General features: G+C 40.8%; 1 protein-coding gene across 6 annotated transcripts in view; it reads right to left on the bottom strand.

The window, feature by feature from the left end:
- AGO2 (argonaute RISC catalytic component 2) overlaps positions 1-24,069 on the bottom strand; it is a 113,606-nt gene that overhangs the window by 48,161 nt on the left and 41,376 nt on the right. For 3 of the 6 annotated variants that reach the window (XM_043539041.1, XM_037891963.2, XM_037891967.2), the window contains exons 3-4: positions 23,907-24,027; positions 13,642-13,826 (exon numbers count right to left, since the gene is read on the bottom strand). In XM_043539041.1, the coding sequence (XP_043394976.1) occupies positions 13,642-13,826; positions 23,907-24,027 (306 nt within the window). The remainder of the gene's footprint in view (positions 1-13,641; positions 13,827-23,906; positions 24,028-24,069) is intronic. The other 3 variants (XM_043539042.1, XM_037891964.2, XM_043539043.1) reach the window with 2 other exon arrangements.

Here is a 24,069-nt window from a genome sequence, read left to right as displayed (position 1 = left end):
CCTCAGGCTTTACACTTCCATATTAGATAAAATCCCTTTTCTAATACAAAAAAAAAAAAAAAGGAGTACTTGTAGCACCTTAGAGACTAACCAATTTATTTGAGCATAAGCTTTTGCGAGCTACAGCTCACTTCATCGGACGCATCCGATGAAGCGAGCTGTAGCTCACGAAAGCTTATCCGATGAAGTGAGCTGTAGCTCACGAAAGCTTATGCTCAAATAAATTGGTTAGTCTCTAAGGTGCCACAAGTACTCCTTTTCTTTTTGCGAATACAGACTAACACGGCTGCTACTCTGAAACTTTTCTAATACAACTTACCCATTGCCTTTCAACAGTTTTCCTGCCTATCCCTAACTATAGCGGGGATTCCCCATTTCCTTAGCAGGTTTCTGCCCAGAGGCTGTTGCTCGGTTTCTGGATGCCTTTCACTTGAAAACACCTTCCACTTCAAAGGATTTGCAGTTTTTTTTCCCTTCAAATCACCATAGATTTTTAAAGTGAGACAACTGGGGATTTCCCCAAATGTGTTTCTATTAACTTTAACAGCCCATCTTTGTCTTTTCTTGGGTTGTACAATGGATTGTTACCTAAGTCTGGTTCTGTGTAAACACCTGCCTTGGGAGGTGTCTCTCCCTGTCTGATTGTTCATTGTCCTGCTGTAAGGTGGAGCTGAAGTTTATGAGCACAGTTCTCTATACACACAACTACATAATCTCATAATCATAGCTTGTATAGAAATCACACAATAATTAAGTTTGGAACATTCAAGCTTTCATAAAAGATCTTACTCAACATATTTTGATAGCACAATAACACTGTGTACGATCAGTTGATTCAACTACTTATTCTTTGGGGTTCAAACCCCCGTCCTCCCTTTGGGGTGTCTGGACCCTGATTATCACATGATTTACAGAGATTTAATTGGTTTCAGAGTAGCAGCCGTGTTAGTCTGTATTCGCAAAAAGAAAAGGAGTACTAGTGGCACCTTAGAGACTAACCAATTTATTTGAGCATAAGTTTTCGTGAGCTACAGCTCACTTCATCCGATGAAGTGAGCTGTAGCTCACGAAAGCTTATGCTCAGATGAAGTGAGCTGTAGCTCACGAAAGCTTATGCTCAAATAAATTTGTTAGTCTCTAAGGTGCCACTAGTACTCCTTTTCTTTTTTAGAGATTGAATTAATTCTCAACTTCTCAGAGATATTATTTCCATATTTACAGTTGGGGCAATTGAGGCAGAGAGATTAAATGACTTGCCCAAAGTCAAAGATAGTCCGGGCCAGAATGTAGGTTATATCTTGGGAATTCCTGATTCCAAATCCTATTTTGAAAAAATGCATGCGAGGTAAAATAATATTGTCTTAATCACTGTACACCTTTGCCTTGCTAATATTTAACTGTACACTACAGCATCCACAATTACATCCATCTTCCACTTCTTTGATGGGGCAGAGGGAGAGAAACAAGCGTTCTTAGCATCAGGAGATGGACAGTGTCAAATTCCTGTCTGCATATGTTCATGTTGTTATATTCCAATATCAAAATAGGATCTTCAGGCGGTTTTTAAATCTACATCTGATTGACTGCCAGGAGCCATTAGGGGGATGATGGCTGCATAGCTTTACAGCTCCTTTTCCTCCCTCCTAAAATCCCAACCATCAGCAATTTAACCATTCCCCCCCCCCCCAATCTAATTTTTATCAGATATTATTTTACAACTCTTGTCTTTCAATTTAATACCCTTGTGGATGCTGCTTCCTCTCCAGACTCTCCACAAAATCCCAAAAAGCAGAAGTTGTCAGACAACCCTCTTTCAGCCTGACCAGGGACAGGCTGCCCCTCTGAGACTAGATGAAGTTATGGACTGGTTAACACATATCTCAAGTGAATAGACATTCTTGAGAAAAATATCTGAAGATAACCAAGATCGAAAATACTATTAGTATATTTCAAACTATTTACAAGGTTTGGCATCTAAACTAGAGGAAACTGAGAACAGAATCGCCTCACTAGAGGACACAGTGATTATTATGAATATAACTGCAGACCAACAGGAAAGAACTATTAAAGCACTTCAGGTTTCAGAGTAGCAGCCGCATTAGTCTGTATCCATAAAAAGAAAAGGAGTACTCCTTTTCTTTTTATTAAAGCACTTCAGGAGATGGTTAATGATCTCAAGGGAAGATCAAGGAGAAACAATGTGAGAGATGTGGGACTCCCAGATACGGGCTGGAAAAAGGCAGGACTGTTGAATTTTATCCACCATGCTGACAGCACTTTTACCTCTGCCCCCTGATCAGAACTTCGATATTGAGAATCCATTACTCCCTTGCAGCAAACCCTCTCCAAACGCGAAGCCTTTGGACATAATTTTAAGATTTTAAAAATACAATATTAAGGAACTCATTCTTAGAAAAGCCCATGAACTTAAAAATCTAACACAGAAACAACACAGACTGATGATTTTCCTTGATTATACCAAGGACATTGTAGAAAAGAAGGCTAAAATCAATAGGTCAAGAGCTCTAGCCAAAGGGTAGGTGTGGACTACTTAATTTCCTTCCCTGATACTTTCAAAGTTAAAAAGGAAGGCAAGATGATTCGTTTCATGACAGCAGAAGAAGCTGAAAGGTATCCAAGCTCATAACAGCAAAAGACTTCTCAAAGATACAGACAGGATGCATTAAAACAACTCTACCAGATTTGTCACTGCAATGTGGGAATTCACTTCTCAGTCTAACAACAAACTGCACAGGGCAAATCCACCACTTCCTCTCCTCCCTTCCCTTTAGTTTTATTTCTCTGGACTTCCACAGTTTCACTAGCAGTGGGAGCAAACTGGGGAGCGAGTGGCTGGGGAGAAGGCTCTCATCTCTGACTGAATTTTGACTCGCCTGACCCTCCATCCAGACCCAGGAAGCTGCTATTGGCTCTGGCTGCTGCTGTTGGCAGGCAGTGTTACAACATGGACAGCCTGCTTTGCCGCATCTACCCCTGCCTACCTCATGATTCCAGTGCACAGGGAGCATACCCACCTTTGAAATCTTAACTCCAAGAAAATTGCTTCAGTGGACCTGGGGACTCCTTATATCTGTGGATCAGCAAGGCTCAACAGAGCAGTGTGATCGTTTTCTATATCTGCCGTGGTACCTTTTCTGACCCCTTCCCTCCTCTCTATTTTAAATCCTCTCCTTCTCCCCTGATGATTTTACTTTGTTTCATCCCCATCTCATTTCCTAGATTCTGGGTTTATAGTAAATCTGGAAATATTCAATCCATTTGCCTTAAATTTACACTTATAAGAGATACCAGATCTAAAGAATGTAATGAAGATTTCAGTTTAATGATGAATTGTTTAAATTTCCCCAACTGTCAAGAAATCTGATCTTCTAAAATCTTATCCAAGAACAATTATTTTGCTGGTTATGATTCACTTAAATTACTGAGAAAGTGTTAGTATGAGAAGGTCAGTTGTTTTTTCAGTAATATTAGTTTGTTCTTCTGTTTAGTTTTTATTTTTGTTAAATGAGCTGTAATAAGTATTGTGTTGATTTATATTGCTGATAACACTATTGGGCAATGACATTCCCCCTATATTCCAATGTAGACAAGGCTCTAGGGGGCAAAATTTAGGCAGAACTGTTCTGCTAATGAACCCTTATCTGCAGATGATCCAGTTATGTTAGAATAAGGTTATTTAAACAATTTGCATAACTTTCTAATATATTTACTATAGTCTTGTTCTTAAGTTTAGATCCTAGCCTTCTCCTCTGCGCCCCCCCAGCTTTGGATGATGATGAACAGTGCAGAAACCAGGACCTCCCTTGAGATGAGAATATTTCTTCTTTATAAGGCTAAAGGGAATCCTGTTAAACCCTAGTAGGGTGTTTTAGAGAGGCTGGGGAAGTGAGTGAAGAGGTCACCCCCTTGCAAACCTCCTGGACTTAGGCCCAATTTCTTTTGAATAAGAATTATGTATTTTTAAGTGATCCTTGGTCAACTTTGATCACTTAATTTATTTTTCTGTCTGTTTCCCATATTATACCTATCTTTTTACCTTTCCTGGTCTTCAGTTTACCCTTTTGCCTCCCCCTCATGTCCCCTTAGGGAACTCAGATATACTTTTCCTAGATATGAAACTAACAATGGCCCAAGCAATGACACTATTCAGGTGCCTGATAAAGAAATATTTGAGCTACACACTACTTATGGCTAATGTTATAAATTTTGTTTCTTGGAACATCAAAGGGATAAATCACCCAGTAAAAAGAAAAAGAATGATCATTCATCTAAAACACAAAGCAGTTATCTTCTCACAGTGAACCCACCTTAATGGCTTGGATGCAGAGAAATTTAGGAGGGACTGGGTGGGGAAGGAATGTTTAACTATTTCTCTGCAGCCCAAGGTGCAGCAATGTTGTTTCACAAAAAACTCAATTTACAAATTTTAGATGTAAGTAAATATGAGGAAGGTAGATTTTTGCTGGTGAAGGCTAAGATTTCTAACTCTCTATATATCCTAATTAATATATATGGACCTAATAAAGACGATCCAAGGTTGTATTAATTTTTGGGAAAAAAAAATCAAAAAACATAAGAAAGGCCATACTGCGTCAGACCAAAGGTCCATCTAGCCCAGTGTCCTGTCTTCCAACAGTGGCCAATGCCAGGTGCCCCAGAGGGAAGGAACAGAACAAGTAATCACCAAGTGATCCATCCTCTGTTGCCCATTCCCAGCTTTTGGAAAACATCCATGCCCATCCTGGCTAATAGCCATTGATGGACCTATCCTCCATGAACTTATCTAGTTCTTTTTTTAACTGTTACAGTCTTGGCCTTCACAACATCCTCTGGCAAAGAGTTCCACAGACTGACTGTGTGCTGTGTGAAAAAATACTTCCTTTTGTTTGTTTTAAACCTGTTGCCTATTAATTTCATTTGGTGACCCCTAGTTCTTGTGTTATGAGTAGGAGTAAATAACACTTCCTTATTTACTTTCTCCACACCAGTCATGATTTTATAGACCTCAGTCATATCCCCACTTAGCTGTTTCTTTTGCAAATTGAAAAGTCCCAGTCTTATTAATCTTTCCTCATACGGAAGCTGTTCCACACCCCTAATCATTTTTGTTGCCCTTTTCTGAAGCCTTTCCAATTCCAATATAAATTTTTTTATCCCAAAAGAATCAATCATCATTGCAGGATATTTTAAATGAGGCACTGGACCCTCTTTTAGATAAGTCAGGCTGGCCCAAGCATACACAATAACATGCTAGAAACATTATAAAAGACTTTGTGAAAGAATTGGGATTAAAAGATGTATGGCACTTGCACAGCTCTACAGTGAAGGATTTTACTTTTTTCTCCTCCCCACATATTCATGCACAGATTTCTTCCCGATTTCTACCAGTCTGGTGGAATCAGTACTTAATGAAATCGAGTCTATCATGATCTTTGATCATGGATCAGTGATACGACAATTTTTTCCTCCCGAGACAGTCTGGACTTTCAAAAGAGAGTCTCCATCTTTTATAAGATACAATTTTTCAGAACCATGTCAAAAAATAAATTTGATTTTTCTTCTATACTAATGAGACCAGAGACACCCCCATTGCACCCTGTGGGATACACTAAAAGCTATTATTAGGGGCATGATCATTTCCTACCCATCAGGTAGAAAGAGAGGTAGCCAGGCTGAACTCCTGAAATTAAGTGAATTTAAAGCTATGGATTTAGAATGCACAAATTACCCCTCCTAAGAAAATCTTTAAAAATTAATCCACCTTTGGTCTGAAGTAACTAGACTAACTTTAGCAAAAAACTGAATTTTCTCTTTTTAGACTCAAACTTACATACAGGGAGTCAGGGGAGAGAGCAGGGAAAATTACTGCATATAGATTAAAAGTGAGAGGTCCTGAATAGTATTACTCAAATCAGAACAAGGCAGGTTACTACTGATCAAAAAGAGATCAGTGATCATTTTTTGAAATGTTACCACGTTCTTTAAAATAATGATTCACCACCTGACCCAGAAGAACTGAATAATTTCATTAGAACTCTTAACCTCTCACAAATCTCAGCAGAGCAACAGGCCAGAGTAGCCTCTCCCTTGTAATCAGACGAAATAATCAAGGCCATGGAGGAAAGGAGTCCAGGAAAGACCCCCAGCCCCGATGGCCTATCGATAGAATTCAATCAAAGTTTCAAAGAAATTATGTTCCCTAAGCTATTATGCATTTACAAAGAAAGATGTCTTGAAGAAAGATAGCTTACCTCCTACTATGAGGTAAGCCCTAATTACTGTACTACTTAAACTGGGTAAGGATGTGCAAAACTCTAACAGTTATAGACCCATCTCTTTAATAAATACTGAATTAAAAATATTTTCAAAAATATTGGCTATGAGGCTTGAAAAAGTAATGAGTGATATGGTTCATCCTAATCAGGTGGGATTTTTTTTAAAAAGGCATGGTTCAGAAAACACAGCAGTTGATTAATGTTATGGCATTCCATCAACATTCTAGAAATTCCCATGGAATCATTTCACTCAATGCAGAGAAAGTCTATGACAGAGTGAACTAGCAATATTTGTTTGGTACCCTGGATAAATTTGCGTGGAGAAATCCTTTATTTCATGGATAAAGCTGTTATATTCCAATCCTAACTCTCATATCCTAACTAACAGCACAATATCCCCCTCCTTTGATCTGTTTTGAGGAATTAGACAGGGATGCCCCTCCTCCCCCCTCCTGTTCAATCTAGCATTAGAACAACTTGCAGTACTAATTAGGGAACACCAGGGTATTCAAGAGATTGAGTCAGGGACTCTGGAGACAAAAATTCTTGTATACACAGACGTCATCCTCCTATTTATTAAATCTGGATCAATCTATTCCAAATATCCTACAAACAATACATAACTTTGGTAAATCCTCTGGCTACAAAATAATTTGGGATAAACTGAAAGCAATAAAAATCTCATGGGATTTAGTAAGAAGTGGCTCTCCTATAGGGACATTTAGATGGCAACAAACTTCCAATATCTTGGCATCCTGTTCCTGAAGGAAATTAAAAACAGTCAAGGTTAACTCAGACCCATTAATCATGCTGTTAGGAAATGATTTAAATAAATGGCAAGCACTACCTTTCTTCCTCTGGGGAAAAATAAACAATTAAAATGAATGTCCTTCCCAGAATCTTTTTTATTCTGAATTTCCTCTCTGTCCAGATCCACTTTTATTTTACTAAAATTGCCAACATGTTCAGGTCATTCTTCTGACATTCTGGTAAAAAAACCCAGAATCTCCTTACAAAGATTACAGCTCCCTATCGAAACAAGTAGTTTTAGATCTCCCAACTTTAAACTTTATCAGCCAATAATTCTTAGCCAAGCAGCACTGTGGCTCATTCCCTTGTGCTTTAGAGCCCCAGATGGGCTTCAGCTGGACGCAGAATTGGTTGCCCCTTTACTAAAGCCCTGAAAATCTGCAGATATCCACTTCATATCCGCAGATCATGTTTGCAGATCACATAAGGTTTCGGATACAAATTTTAGGTTTAGAGCCCCACAAATCTGTGGATGAGGATATCCGTGGACTGTGTTCGCTGATCTTGGATTGGATTTTGTATCCACGCAGGGCTCTGCCCTTTACCCCTTTCCAATGCACTGCACTCGGATTACTACCAATTCCCTCCAGAACAACTACCAACTATTGTGGCAGCCACAAATACTTGGGACAGTAGGTCTACTAAATTTAAAAACCACCCTTTCTGCATACCAAGGCCTCTATCTGGGGTAACTCGAAACTCTGTATAGCAGGCAACTCCATCATTTAGCCAGACTGGATTAGAAAAAGGATTTTGACCATCAGTCAATTTATTGAAAACGATACTTTCCTTCCTTTTACAAAATTAAAATAAAGGTTCAATCTAGAGATTAAGAAGCAGTGGCAATAATTTTCTGCTAACCGATGGAAACAAATTTTAGCCAGTGCTCTCAACTGCTCTTTGGACCTCAATTTAAAATTAATCCAGCAGAAAATCATATGGAGGATGCAGTGGATCTCTCTCCGACTATTCAAAACAGGTGCCACTAAGTCAGTCAAATGCTGGCACTGTGATTCAGCAGGTACTAACTTAACCCATATGCTGTGGGAAGGCTCCTATACTCGTAGGTTTTGGGCAGAACTGAATTGCAGTTAATTTTTTCTTATCAAATAAAATTGTGTTACAAGCTAAATATGTAATTTAAAATCTAATGGATGTTAATGGGAAGCTCAATAAATCTGAAAAACTTGGGCTAAGCAGAGCACTAACTGAAAATCCAAAAAGCGACCAACAATTGAAGACCAGAGCATAGATATTGTAAGCTTCGCCACCATGGAAAGAATTGTATTCCATAACAGAAATACCCTTGAAAAATTCTCAGTGATATTGGATGCTTTTCTGGAAGTATCTGAAGGATCCTATTAAACACACTCCCCACCACCTCCTGCTCCTCTCAGCTCACTTCCTTCCCCTTCTGTCTCTATCCCCCTCCTCTGGATTTTGCTTCTATTACCTTATTTTAATAATTTTTCCTTAACTAGCTGATTTTTATATGCAAAATGTGTTTGTAAATTGTGTAATACAAGTAATTGATTTATATTGTAACCATTCATATTATATATAATTAAATGTTTCAACCATAGCTAAGATTAGGCAGCAAGTGGTTAATATATTATGAGAAGATTATGTTTATGTATATTTTGTTATTCTTTATATATATATATATATATATAGCTGAACTTTTCAGTTTTAAAGAGCTAAGTAATCAAATGTAGATTTTTTCTACATTTGATTACTTAGGGCTTTAAAACTGCAAAGTTCAGCCATTCTAATAAATGTTATTCCCTGCTTCCTAATCAGTTTTGGTTTCTATTCTAGTTTTGAGTAGCAGCCATAAAATATTCACACATATCAGTGTCCCAATTAGCATCTGTATTTTCGACTCTGATATTTTTACTAAATCAAGTAAATGTCATTGCTCAGAAAAATTAGTCTTTGGCATTTTAAAAAAAAGTCACATAGAATTTGGGTACAAGATTCCAATTTCCATATTTTCACTGACAGGATTATTTAGGTCCTTCTGGTTCCCTCCTGCAGGCCTATACTGAAGGGCTCAGGTCAGGAAAAACTGCTATTCTGCTGCTTTTGTAATTTAAGTATCTGTTTATTTGAGCACCTAAAGAATTCCTTCGGTCACATAAATTAAAGATAGTAGCTCACTCCTGATCTCTGTTTGCAATTTCCTTTTTGAAATCAAATAGCTTAGTCTGAATTTACACCAGTGTAACTGAGATCAGAATCTGGCCTTAGAGCTGCCACTTTATTCATTAGCAAATGTCAACACAAAGAAACAGGTTATTTAAATAAATCCTAGGTGATAAAAACATTTAAGTAAATTAGATTAATTAAAATTTGAAAAAGGCCCATGAAGATGACTAAAATAAACTGTCTGCTGATAGTCATCCATAAGTAGTCATCCTCTCTGATTTAGTCTCTTAACTCTCTTTCTCTCTTCCTGTCTTCACACTATCCCACACTCATCCTCAGTGACTTCATTTTCCAGGCTGATGACCCATCCAACCCCTTAGCTCTAGTTTCGTTGCCTTCACCTCTTCTTCAATTCTCCACTCACCAAAAGAGCCGTTCATTTCACTTGTCATGCTGTCTGAAGTGGCACATGAACATGAGTACCAGCCTCAGGGCAGACTGTTACAAACAACACCACAAACCCCAAACTGATGGTGAAATCTAAGTGTAGAATTCACAAATAAAGTATCAAGTGTGAACTCCTAAAGCACTTTAACTACCTTAACATGAAGTCATGGACAGTCCCCTAGGTCCTCTGATCTATCTTGCCACCCAAGCAAACCTGCCTTTGTGACAGATGGTCCCTTACACCAAAAAAAATCACAACAATGTTCAGGTTATCCCAAAGAACCAGTCATTTACTCCAGGTCAGTTATATCTGAGATCTCTCACCAAAAACAATGCTTGAAGCCAATCCTATAATAAATGATCTAAAGATTTATTGACTAAGAAAAGAAATGAGGAGTTATTTACAAGGTTAAAGCAGGTAAACATACAAACAAATGAGTTATCGTCTTAGGTTTCAAAAAGTAATAGCTGTTGTAATGTGCAAGTTCCATAGGTCCTTTAGAGCTAACCCAAGCTACACAGCTGGGGATCCCTCACTTATGCTTAGAAGTCTTGCCCCCTCCTTGAAGTCCACACAGCACAGGGATAACAATTTCTTCTTGATGGGGATTTTTATTCCCTTCCGCCAGAGCTCAAGCTGATGGGACAAATCTTTCTGCACATCTCCTCTACTTGGGTATGGAGGGAGCAAACAACAAATTGTCTGTCCACTGATATTCCACAATGGCTTGTCTGGTGTCTATCGGCCTTTTATTGGAAAGGAGACGACATCTCTTGGGGTAAACTAGTATTTCACACTTGGCAATGCTTCCCTCCTGACTGGGGGAGGGTCTACATTTTAGAGCAAACATTTTTATGTGGTTACAGAGCAAACAGCACCAAGGCTTAATGATTACAAGAAGTATGAACAGAGGACCAAGGTGCCACTCTACAGACATCTGCAACCGGCATATCCTTAAGTAATGCTATAGAAGTATATAGTGCTTGTGTGGAATGTGCGATCACTCAAAGGGGACTGAACATCAGATCTTAATACAACTGGAGATCCACTTAGATAAACTCTGTTTCAAATTTACTGAACCCTTCTTTCTGTCTGCAAGAGATACCAATGGTCTGGGAGATTTTCTAAATGGTTTGTTTCTATCTAGGTAAAAGGCTAATACCCTCCTGACATCTATGGAATATGGCTTCTTGACTAGCCCATTGTGGTTCTCAGGAAAAAAACCAGGAGATTAATGGTTTGATTAATATGAAATTCTGAGAGCGTTTTAGATAAAAATTTTGGACGAGCCTATAGCAAGACTTTCTCTCTGGTGAATACTGTAAAAGTGGGGGGTTTGCCATTAAAGCCCCCAATTCTCCAACCGTTTGAGCCTCTAGCTAGGTGTTCTTTATTGGCTTTATAAATGAGACAGCCTTTCTGGTAGCCATAACTTCTGCCCAAAGGGTTGGAGAATTTGGGGCTTTAATGGCAAACCCCCACTTTTATAGTATTCACCAGAAAGTGTTGCTATAGGCTAGTCCAAAATTTTTATCTAAAATGCTCTCCTTAGGGTACCTTAATTCTTGTGGTACCAATGGTATCAAAGATGGGAGCAAGTGAGAACCTGTGGAAGATGGCTTTGGTCCCAATGCAGTTAGTACCAAGCGCTTGGCATGAAAGTAAGTCGGCTCAGATTTCATCAGTACTGTAGGTAGCTGAGCAGTTTTGGTACTGTTGACTTGCATGTTACCGGTATCAAGTGTTGGTCCGCAGCAGGCTTAGAACTCTTCTCAACAGCATCTCTGCCATTCTGACAGGTTTCAGAGTAACAGCCGTGTTAGTTTGTATTCGCAAAAAGAAAAGGAGTACTTGTGGCACCTTAGAGACTAACTAATTTATTTGAGCATAAGCTTTCGTGAGCTACAGCTCACTTCATTGGATGCATACTGTGGAAAGTGGAGAAGATCTTTTTATACACACAAAGCATGAAAAAAATACCTCCTCCCCCACCCCACTCTCCTTCACTTTAGATAAGCTATTACCAGAAGGAGAGTGGGGTGGGGGGGGAGGTATTTTTTCATGCTTTGTGTGTATAAAAAGATCTTCTACACTTTCCACAGTATGCATCCAATGAAGTGAGCTGTAGCTCACAAAAGCTTATGCTCAAATAAATTGGTTAGTCTCTAAGGTGCCACAAGTACTCCTTTTCTTTTTGCGAATACAGACTAACATGGCTGTTACTCTGAAACCTGTCAGAATGGCAGAGATGCTGTTGAGAAGCATCTTTGGTAGCATAGATGTACTCGGTGCCGCAGTACCATCTACATCTCTAATGGTTTCTGGTGACAGAGATCTTGATTTTGATAGGGCACTAGTGGTACTGGGAGGTCTATGTACAGGCAGTATCGAAAGCTGGTCATAATCATTAGTTTAAACTTGATATCCCTATTTCCCACCCCCTCAGAGCTACCCTTGAAGGAAGTGCAGACCTTGCACTTACAGGGGATACGAGTAACACCCAAACAGTGGATGCACTGGGAATGTCTATCACTGATCAGAATAGTCTCATGGTAGGAGAGGCACCTTTTGAATCCCAGGGAGCCTGGCATTACCAAGTAAAATATTGAAAAGTAACTCCTAAAAGGGGAAACTATTAACTAACTAGATCTATGAAAAAAAAATTGTATTTTATGATTTTTTTAAAAGAAAAAAAACCACAAGGGAACAACCGTTTCAACAACAATAAATGCTATAAGGTAACTAAGGGTGGTTCACCCATGCAGCCCCGTATAGCCTTGGCACTGGGCATGAGGATGTGCGAGGTACATGCGCAAGCTGAATAGGCACCGCTACCAAAAATCTCCAATCAAAAGGCACAGACTTACCTCCAGTGCAGTACCCACAGGGACACTACTTGAAGAAGAAAAAAAGTTTCTCATCTGTTCTCATCCTCTAACCCATCCACTTGCCCCAATGGCTCCACCCCATCCCTGCCAGCTTCCACCCCACACTTGTTATATTTTCAAACAAGCACCTTTGTGCTTCCTTTCATACTGCTCTTCAAGCTGGGGTGGAGCACCTCGTAAATATCCACAAAGCTACCTCATTATCCTCCTTAAAACTCTCCTTTGCCATGATACCCATAAAAAAAATACTTGACAACAGTTGGGCTGCTGGTGCACTGATACCACTGCCTATCACACTGACCCCTATCATTTCACCGTACTCCCTCTGTCTGCATCCATTATCTCATCTGATACTTAGCTGTAAGCTGTTTAGGGAAGGGACCATCTTTTTGTTCTCTGTTTGTATAGCACCTAGCAGAATGGGACCCTGGTCTATGACTAGGGCTGCTAGGTGTTATGGTAATACAAAATAAATAAATAAAAAAACCCTGGCAACATACACATATAGGGAGACTGCCAAAAAAATCAGCAGTGCCATTGTGCTGGCAGACCTGGACCTCTCCTCATTCCACAATCCCTTTCCTGCCTCCTCCAGGCCAAGGACCTGTGATAGGGCAAGAACATTCACACAGTGGTGTGGTAAAAGACTTTATAGCACTGCTATGACTGCAAATGCTATGGGTTCAAAGCTTGCTGGGAGGGAAGTTTTAAATTTTGCACAAGCCAAAGCACCATATAAAAATGCAAGGAAAGCGGGGTGGATATTTCCTCAGTCCTGATATGTGCAAGGGGGGGAGGGGGAGATATAGTCTGTACAGAATATGGGGAAGCAGGCTTGTAGTCTTAGGCACTGGGGACTAGAAGATGACCAGGCCAGTCCAAAAGCAGCGCTACTGCTACTTTCACGCTTAGCTCCCTGCACATGAAGAGACCTGCTGCAACAGAAACAGAGTTGCTGCTGTCATGAAAATACACATTAAATTAGAATGACCATTTAAACAATTCAAATAATAAGATAATTTTATAAAGACCCTCACGGTGTTTCCCTCACCTCATGGAAGGCAAATGCCTCATCACTACATCCAGAGCCTGGATAGTTTCAAAAGGAACACTTGGCAGCCGACCAGAAAGAGCATCATGTAAAGCCTGCAGACTCACACAGGACATCCATTTTATAGCCACCTTAAATATTCTGTCCTTCCCTTCTCCTGGAAGCGTGACCTCCAACTCCACCTGCAACAATTGGAAAACAAAACAAGATGATTCTTTCCATTTAAAGACACAAAAAAGCAGGGGAGATAGAAGGGGCATAGAGTTGCTTTGCGTAGCAATCTAACACTTTGAAGAGAGCACAAAAAGAAAAAGATGTAAGGGGGAAGTGTGGAGAAACACCATCTATTAGTTTACATCTTCTTATTACAATTATTATTTCCATGAATGTGCTTTCCACCTCCCACCCCTTTAAGGCAATACTATAGGTTGGCAGTGCTCTTATATTAAGTGGACAGTCCCACTGGGAATATGATGGTCTGATTGCAGATATAAAGACACATATTGATGTAATACATGAAGGAGTCAGCTATTGTATAAGCAGAATTGAGCCTGGTCTGTTGTCATCGTCTGCTTAGGATTCATGACTCTCCGTTCAGACTTTCCCTTCCAACGTACTGCTTATATTGTTACTGCTAATCCATTGTAAATGATGTGAAAAAGAATTCAGAAACAGTCTTCTAGAACATTATTCTTAATAAGATTTGTAAATTAGTAAAGGATAAAGCCAACTTGAGTGCTAGGGAAATTAACATGTACAAAGAGGGGTAAAGGATATTTCTTTCACATATTATGATTAACTTTGGACTCATGAAGTGAGCTGTAGCTCACGAAAGCTTATGCTCAAATAAATGTGTTAGTCTCTAAGGTGCCACAAGTACTCCTTTTCTTTTTGCGAATACAGACTAACATGGCTGCTACTCTGAAACCTGTTTAGAGCCTGCCACTCCCAGGTCAAGTTTAAAAAAGGAATGTGAGGAAGTTTTGTAACACACAAAATTTTTTCCTAACTAAATTTAAGAGTCAGGATTGTTCTTTATTTTTCTATTCTTTATTATACATTGCAAAGACATCTGATGAGAGAGAGGTTCTTAAACTTTATAACTATAATTAGGGCTTCTTGAAAATATGCTTTTGTTTCCATTTTAGTAGCTCCCAGAAGTCCCAATTAAGTTCCCACTGTAGTGGGATGCTAAACAAAAAACACTAGAAGATGGACCCTGCCTTAAGGAGCTTACAATTTCAACATAAACAAAAGGCATCCAGTGGATGTAACAGGCAACTGGAAGGAATGGCAAAGAGAAGATAAGGTTAACAGTGATAGAACCAGATGGTTGCATAAATAAATTTGTTAGTCTCTAAGGTGCCACAAGACCTCTTTTTCTTTTTATATTAGCTGTGACGATTAGCTTGTTTCAGTCAAAAAATTGTAAGTAAAAATAAAGCAGAAAGGTCAGTAATTCTTACTGGACAGCTCCCTAGCCATTATCAGTTGGGAATGTACAACAGGCAATTTGAAACTATACTATCTACTGCCTCTGCACTCCTCCCAGAACAACATTATACATTAGATAATGTGTCTTGTGGAGCGAATTGTATTACTCAGAAGAGGACAATAGGAAATGGAGCCTTTCATCTTTAGGTCACCAGTTTGAATGAAACCCAGACTGGGAATTCTCTACTGATAAAATATGCACATAAAAATTTAAGGTTTCCAACAGCCATAGGCTGAGAGTTTTTTATGAGTTTTTTTTTTCACTTTAAACTTCCATCAGAATGTCTCCTCCTTACATGCAAAGTACAAAGGCTTAAAGGGGAAGAGAGTTAGAGTATGTCTACACTGCAAATTAAACACCTGCAGCTGGCCCACATCAGCTGACTCGAACTCACAGGACTCAGCTACAGGGTTGTTTAATTGCAGTGTAGGTGTTTGGACTTGGGCTAGACTCCAGGCTTTTGGAGCCCACAAGTGGTAAGGATCCCAGAACATGGGCTCCAGTCCAAGCCCGAACATCTACACCACACTTAAACAGCCCCACAGCCTGAGTCCCGCAAGCTCAAGTCATCTGACACTGGGCAGCTATGGGTGTTTAATTTGCAGTGTAGCATACCCCTAGTGTTGTGTAGCTGACCCTAACTATACATTTCCATACTTTTTTCACCCTTTTACTGTAACCTTGACTTAACGGATACCAGAAACAATGACAATGATAAACATAACAAATCTTCTGTTGAAAGAATAGTATAAAAATAATCCATGGTCAGATAAGTTATGTCCATTTCTTTTTATCAGGTTTCAATTTACAAAGCCCCTCATTTGTGATTGGTTCTTTTATCTTTTTACAAACTTGACTACTTGTCTGGCAGTAACTTTGCATCCTTGATGGAAATAAAAAGACACGTGATTCAAGTGTTTGTATTCCACTAACCACAAAGTGAACTTTTGCTTAACCCATTCCGTGATACTGCCTAATTTAGGTAGCTACCTTACTGCCTTTATTTCTTTAGGTCACGTATTTGATTCATTCTGTATATTATTAAAAAACATGAACCCCAAAATCCTAACGTGTACAGAAACAGCTATTTTAAAAGACTATTATAAAGGTAAGCCTTGTAAGAGAGGATGTGATGGATGAATAGAAGTTAAAGGGCCAAACTCATACCTAATATAAGTAAGCACAGGTGCAATGAGTTGCTGATTTAAACCAGATTTGGATCAAAGTTTTTACTACTGAATCCAGACCCATTTGAAAAAGATCAAAGCACAGTCATCCCTAAAATATGTAGGGTTTTAAATCCAACATTCTCAGGTTATTTTCTTCACAGATGGTCTTGTCTGAATCAGATGTTACAAAAAGTTTTATGTTTTACAGAGTTCTTTAATAAAAATGCACTTGGTCCAAAGGGTAGCCCATAATCCATGGCTGTAAGAAGCTCTTATAAACTTTTAAAGTAAGTGCTGCAAATCACAATTTAAATTTGGTAATAACCAACACGCATTATCCAAAATGATAAACATTTTTAAAGATCTTATTTACACATTCTAGTTTGATAGAATAAGCAGAATATGATGAAGTAAGAGATTTCAGTGAGACTTTTTCCATATGTTATACTAGCAGGAATAAGAGGAATACGGAGGGCCAAATTCATCCCTGGTATAACTCCACTGACTTCACTGGAATTGTACCAGGGATTAATTGGCCCAAAGAAAAAAGTTTAGTCTTGGCCAGTACCGTCTCTCTACTGATCCATCACCATAGTCTTAGCGCAATTATGCCCATTATACAGATAGTGAACTGAGGAACATAGGAATATTACGTGAGTTGCCGAAGGTTATACAGGAAGCCAATGGGAGAATTGGGAATTGAACTTTTTTCTTCTGAAACCCAGTCCAGCATATTAACCTCTATAACGTACTCCTGGGGGCATTCTGCGTGACCTCACACCCACAGAAAACGCCCCCCACAGAATTCCTGTTTCCCTGGAAAAAAAAAAAAAAAAAAAACAGCAGGGAAGCAAAGGGAAGCCGCACAGAGGGGAGGGGGAGCGGTGGGGGCAACCATGGGTGCAGTTTTTTTTTTTTTTTTTTTGGGGGGGGGGGGGGGACTGCCCTCCTCCAAACAGAGGTGAGGCATGGGGGCGCACACGGGATTACATGCCACTGCCCTCCCTCATTCTGCAAGCGCCCAGCTGAAGGAGGCTGTGTCTCGGCTCCACTGACTCTGCAGCCAAATGCCGCCTCCTGGATCCTAGTGCCACTCTTGCTCCCCCTCTGTGTGGTGGGAGCCTTCCTGTTTTCTATTCTGTGCAACAGTGAGTGCCCGCGGTGAGGCTGGGTAAGGAGAGTGTGGGGGAAATGAGGGAAGGGGGAGTGACAGGGTGGAGGGGAAGGGGGAGTGGAATAGGGTGGAGGAGGGGAATGTGGGAGTGAGGGGAAGGGTTAGAAAAGAAAAGGGAATAGGGGAATCACAGGGAGAAGCAGGAGCCCGGCATGCAGCATCTACCTGGCAGCAGCTGGGGCTCCCCCCGGTAAGCTGGCCCATCCAACTGTCAACCTGACAGACCCTACCCCCCTACACCTGGACCCCTCCAATGAGCCTCCCACATCCAGACCCCCACCCCAGTAATCCCCAACCAGCTTCACCTGCACCCCCACCCCATAAAGCCCCACTTCCCCAGCACCCAACCCCCCACTGAGCCCCCTCCCCCACCCACCTTCACCTGGATCCTCTGCAGAGTCCTATTGCCCCCGCATCTGGAACCACCCAATGAGCCTCTGTGCATCCAGATCCCCCACTGAGCTGCCCACACCCAGATTGCGCAACACAGAAACCTCTCACCCCACACCAAGCCCCTCCACACTGGGATCCTGCTGGGCTGAGCCTGCCCACTCATACCTGGTGTACCTGGTGCAGAGCCCCGGGGTGTTTCTGGGGCAGGCCCAGCCTTTGCACTGTGTCAGGGTCAGGTGCAGCCTCACTGCCGAGTCCCTGTACAGGGGGAGGAGGGGACTTCAGGGTGATCTCCCACCTCAATGCAGTCAGTGGCCTGTACTCCCCACTGCCATTGTGGAGCCACATTTATTTATTGACAAATTAAAATTTTCAGAATTTTAAAATATTGTGTGCATAATTTTTTTTTTTTTGCATAGAATTTTAAATTTTTTGGTGCAGAATTCCCTTTGGAGTAATAATGAAAGGCAGTATATCAAGTGTTAGAGAACAGTAGCTGGAGACAGGAACTCCTGACTTCTGATCCCAGCTCTACCAATGACTCAGTGTAAGATTCCAGGGAAGTTGCTTTCTCTGTGGCTCAGTTTCTCCATTTACAAAATACATATTAAATAAGAATGGAGTAATAAGAATAATTTGACCATATATAGGTCCTTTCATTCAAGAACCTAAAATGCTTCAGGTTGGATTTTCAAACAAGCCTTCGGGAGATAAGCACTCAAAGCTCAATGGAAGTAGAGCACCTAACTCCCTTAAGTTCCTTTGAAAATCACAACAGCAGGCCATGTCAACACTGTGGGGACTATAGCAGCATAGCTACAGCACCATAGCTGTGCTGGCATAATCCCTTAGTGTAGACACAGTCTGCAGCAACGAAAAGCGGTTTTTCCATCACTATACAAACACCACCTCCCTGAGCGATGGTAGCGAGGGCAACAGAAGCATTCTTCCATCTGCCTACCTATATTTCCATCAGGGGCTAGGTCAGCATACCTATGGTGCTCATGGGTGTGCACTGTTCACACCCCTGAGTGCCATAGCTATGCTGACAAATTTTAAGAGTAGGCCAGGCCTTAGACATTAATGAAATAAGCCTCATGGTGCCCCATTTTAGTCGGTATTGTTATTCTAATTTTTAGAGATGAAAAAAGTGAGGCAGAGAAAGGTTAAGTAACTTGGCATTTGTGGCATTAACAGAAGAGAAGGTTACTAACCATGTGCAGTAACTGAGGTTCTTCAAGATGTGTGTCCCTGTGGGTTTTCCACTGCGGGTGTGGTAGTGCCCCCTGCCCCTGGGATTGGAGATCTTTGGTAGCAGAGCCTATTGGACAGCGCATACGCACCTCTCCGTCTTGCGCCATGAGCAGCATCTATATATATATCGGTGTGTGGTTCAACGCCCACACAGTTCCTTCTCTGCTGAAGAGCTTATCTTTCAGCTCCAAAGCAGAGAAGATGAGGGCAGGTAGCGCACCCATAGGGGGACACATCTCAAAGAGCCTCAGTTACTGCACAGGGTGAGTAACCTCTTCTTCGAGTGAGGTGTCTATGGGTGCTTTACTGTAGGTGACTATAAAGCAGTGCCCCTAATTGGAGGGCTGTGGCTTAATTAATACAGATGATAGAACAGTGTGTCTTAGTAGGGCATCTGATGCTATGTCATGACTAATCACGCAGAGATGGCTAAAAGTGTCTGCAGACGCCCATGTGGCTGCTTTGAAAACGTTGAGAAAGGCAATCGACGTGGCAAGAGACCAAGTGGAATGTGCTTGAGTTCCAGGAGGAGGCTGTCTATTGTGTAGGTGGTGGGAGAGGTGTATACACTGCAACATCCACTTGGAAAGACATTGTTTACAAACAGCCGTGCCTTTCAATCTTTCCACCGTTGATAGGAATAAGAGTGGTGACTGTCTGAAAGGTTTAGTTCTGTCCTGATAAAATGCAATGCCACTTCCTGCTGGTTGCTGTTTGGTTTTGGAAAGAAGCAGGGAAGGTGGATTGGTTGATTTAGATGGAAAGAAGATGGTATTTTGGGTGTGGAAATAAGGTAACCTTATCTTTATTAAAAATCGTGTACAAGAGTTATGCCATGAGCACGCCAATTTCTCTTACCCATCGAGCAGAGGTAATAATGATGAGAAATGCTGTTTTCATGGATAAATGAATACCAGAGCACATTGCCATTTGAACCAATGGCAGTCTAGTAAGGGAGCGAAGTACCAGGCTGGGGTCCCAAGCTGGAGTGGGATCCTGTATGTGAGGGTAAAGATTTTAGAGGCCTTTCAGGAATCTTTTCATGAATGGGTGGGTGAAAACGGAGTGGCTGTCCATACAAGGGTGAAAGGCCATGATGGTGGCTAAGTGTACATGAAAGGAGCGGGTGGATACTCCCAATCCTTTAAGATGTAAAACAACCTAGGATGAGCGGTAAGCAGGCGTTCATTGCATTGACATGGTCGGTGGAAAATGCCCTATGAGAAGCTAAAACTAGAAAATTGTAACAAACCTCTGTCATACACGTCTTGCCATACTCCAGTAAAAGCCTCCAGTCCTTAACCTTTCTCTCTCTCTCTCACACACACAATCTAATTATCCTGAAGCAAACACTTAATATATACACCAACAGGTTTCAACTGAATTTGGATCAAATTAGCTTCATGTGATAATTTACTTCAGACTAAATCTGTTTAAGCACGATTTAAACTGGCGTACGTTTATATTAGATGTTTCTTCCAGGGTAATTAAATCAATTTATTAACCCCCGTGCAATTTTATTTTACAGACAAAATTTTACATATGTTACAAGAAACATTAAGGAAAAATGTCCCTAAACTCTGCCTTGGTCCACATCTTTGTTTTTATTGGGAAGAAGAGGAAAGTTAATTTAAGGTTTTTGTCTAATTGTGAGCCAATTATATATACATAAAATCTTTGCTCAGAACACACACACACGCTGCATGAGATTAAAACATTCTGCCATTAGCCTTTTGTAAACTATCAGTAAGGCTACGATTTGGTCACAGAGGTCGCAGAAGTCACGGAACCCGTGACTTCTGCAGACCTCCATGGACTTCAGTCCACAGCGGCTGGGAGCTTCAGGGTACCCCCATCTCCCCTGGTGGCCAGGAGCTGCAGGGTACTCCTGCCGCCAAGAGTGGCAGGGGTCCCCAGAGCTCTCCAGTCCCCATGGGTGGCAGGGGATCCCCAGCAGCTCCTCAGCTGCCACCGCTGTCCTGTAGTATCACACCCAGCCTCTAAGAGGCACTTACAAGAGGTGAGTGTCCCCCGTTATACCAGGGTTCTACCCAACAGCTAACTTATTTAAAAGTTTTGTTAGATAACACAGAGGGAGTTATTGCTGTAAATCAAACAGCTGGAGTTAGTTTAACCTCAGCAACTGATAGCTAAAGCTACGATTTTCTCATAGACATTTTTAGTAAAAGTCATGGACAGGTCACGGGCAATTATTAAAAATGTCCATGACAAAATGGGGAAGGAGGAGGGTTGAGCACCCTGCCCTACTGTGGCTGGGAGCTGTGGCTCCTGCCCCGTGGCTGGGAGGGACACCCTCCTGTGGTGGCTGGGGAGCTGCAGGGGATCCCCAGGAGCTCCTCAGCTCTTCAGTGTCTTTTCCCTCTAGCCAACTCACAGAGTCAAAATGAATGAACCCCTTCCGGTGTAGCCAAGAGTTCAACAAACTGTTGGTCCTCACCAGAGTCTTCAGCCCCATCTCTGGGCTCTTTAAATCCCACCCTTCACTCAGGCTTCTAAACAAGCTTTGTCCCCTTCTCAGGGCTTAGGTCACTTCCCCAGTGACTGGTGGAGGAACCCAGGCACACCCACTATTCCAGTTCCCAACCCTATAAACAGCAGCCATGTACAGTACTGCTTCCTTTAAGCCCATCAATTAGCTGCTGCTGCCTTCTTTGGGCCTCTTCCCATCTAGTCCCTTTAACCCTAAGGGAGGTAGAAATTTCAGGTCCTCTCTCTTTTAGGTCCAGTAAAGGCAGCCAGTCAAGCTCCTGCGGCCAGAGCAGCACACCCTTCCTCACCCTTCTTGTCCCAGCCAGGAACTGATCACCTCAGGCCCTGGAGCTCCTTTTATCTCAGCGTACTAGGCTCTGATTTTATGCTTCCGTGCAGCCTTTCTAGGTAGGCCTGGAGGACCCACCTTTGCTGCTCCTTCCTGGGGGGAAAGAGGAGGATATAGTAGGATTGATGGGCCTCCAATAGAGGACCACAAAGGGCCAGGTACACCCCTCACACCTGAATACTTCTTCCAAATTATAATTACAGTATTCACTTTGAAGCAAAACACTGGAATTACCGTTCCAAAACTATTTCCTCTATACCCCCCATTTTCATTCTCACAGCTTTTGAGGCATTTTTAATTTTTAACTAAAAACAAAGTTTTTGAGTGCAGGAATTTGAGGTCAGTTTTTGCAAACGTGTGCTCTGGGGAAAGGCAAAGCAAGAATTCTGAGGATCTGCCTGTTGTGTCTTTCCCTGCCAGCTGCAATTGAGGCTTTCCCCATTTTGAGAGGAATATCACCTCTACCCAGAATGCCAGGTCTGACCTCAACTCCATACAGTTGAACAGAAGGAAACCCATAGGAATGGCAAATCTAGATGAGAGATAAATATGTTTCCTGCTGAGAAACTGTTGCCACACTTAATTCCCTCCACATATCATTTAATACAGACAGACTTTTGAATTTAAAGCATCAAGAGTAGGGCTCCCTTTCACAAACATGTTTGATGACAGTCCCTGCCCTGAAGAGCTTACTCAAGATATAAAATGTAATTAGGACCATTTAAATGCTACCACTAAGGACAAGCAATTTCTCTAAAAAATAAATAAATAAATAAATAAAATAAAAAGCTAAATGCAACACATCTAGGTTAATTCAATACTGAGGTTACAGTAAAACAAAAAGTAAGGAATTCAGAGATTCAACACCAGCATTAGCTTATCCACCAGACATGTATATGGTATTTTCTATTTGTTTTTCTGGTTAAATGCATAGTTTAAAATATTTCTATTTGTCATAGAATGGACACTAGAAAATACACAAGCTGGGCAATACCGCTGTTGCCAATTAACTTTTGCAGTATGGGCTTCAATAGGACTTGCCAAACTCATGAAGACAGCTTTAGAAGTTAGAAGTACATTTGTTGAGAATACTTTAGATTAGAGATTCTTGCTTGAGTTAAATTCTGTAGCAACACAGAAGAAGAAATCTTCTAAGAAGTAAACAAGATATAAATTTTAAGCGAAGAATTTGATAAAGAGTCTTTTGGTCACTAAGAATCTTAAATCCTCAATTCATAGTTTTCTTAGATATTAGTTTGTGGTTAAGTAACAATTGTTCGATAAGATAGGGGCATAATCCAATCTTTTCTGTAGCACATCTATTTGATATCATAAAATAGTAGACATTTGTATAATCGTAATGACTAGAGGTCTGGTTGAGTTAGGTACTGTACAAACACATTGTAAGAGACAGTTGGAGACAGTGTGGTTTAGCGTATGGAACACTGGACTGGTGTTTAGGAAGCCCCAAGGTCTATTCCTAACTCTGCCACTGATCTGCTGTGTGACCTTGAGCAACTCACTTCATCTCTCCAAATCTCTGTTTCCCTTCTCACCCTTTGTCTATCTTGTCTATTTAAACTGTAAGCAACCTCTTCAGGGTCTCTCACTGAGAATTTGTACAGTATCTAGCACAATGAAGCCCTAATATTAGTTTGAGCCTCTGAGCACTCCCATAATGCAAGTCATTAATAATAAACTTGTTCCTACCCTGAAGAGCTTGCATTCTAAAGGGACAAGTATTATAATATGAACTCAGACCACAGACACAGTGTGAGTTATTTTATCTGGAATTTGTGTCAGAATGCCCTAATAAGACTGGTCTTTGTCTAGGGATTTACTCTAAGTATAAAATCACTTGGTACCTAAAAGGCTTGAAGTCACAATGTGAGAAGCCATTATATTAAAACCTCTGGCTAGAAATTTATTTTTAAAACTTACTTTATCCCTCCCAATAGGAAGTGGCATAGCTGTATAAAGGTTTTTTCTTCCATCAAATACTGGTTTACGATCCCCAAAGATCTGTGTTTTAAAGTGCTGGACCATATGCTCAACTATTTCTCTGAAAATATAAAGAAAATTAAGTTATCACATAATTTGAACA

This window comes from Chelonia mydas, chromosome 2 (genome assembly GCF_015237465.2).
Source record: "Chelonia mydas isolate rCheMyd1 chromosome 2, rCheMyd1.pri.v2, whole genome shotgun sequence".
NCBI lineage: Eukaryota > Metazoa > Chordata > Testudines > Cheloniidae > Chelonia > Chelonia mydas.
The sequence above is the reverse complement of the archived record's forward strand: the minus strand, read 5'-3'. Positions and strand labels throughout refer to the sequence as shown.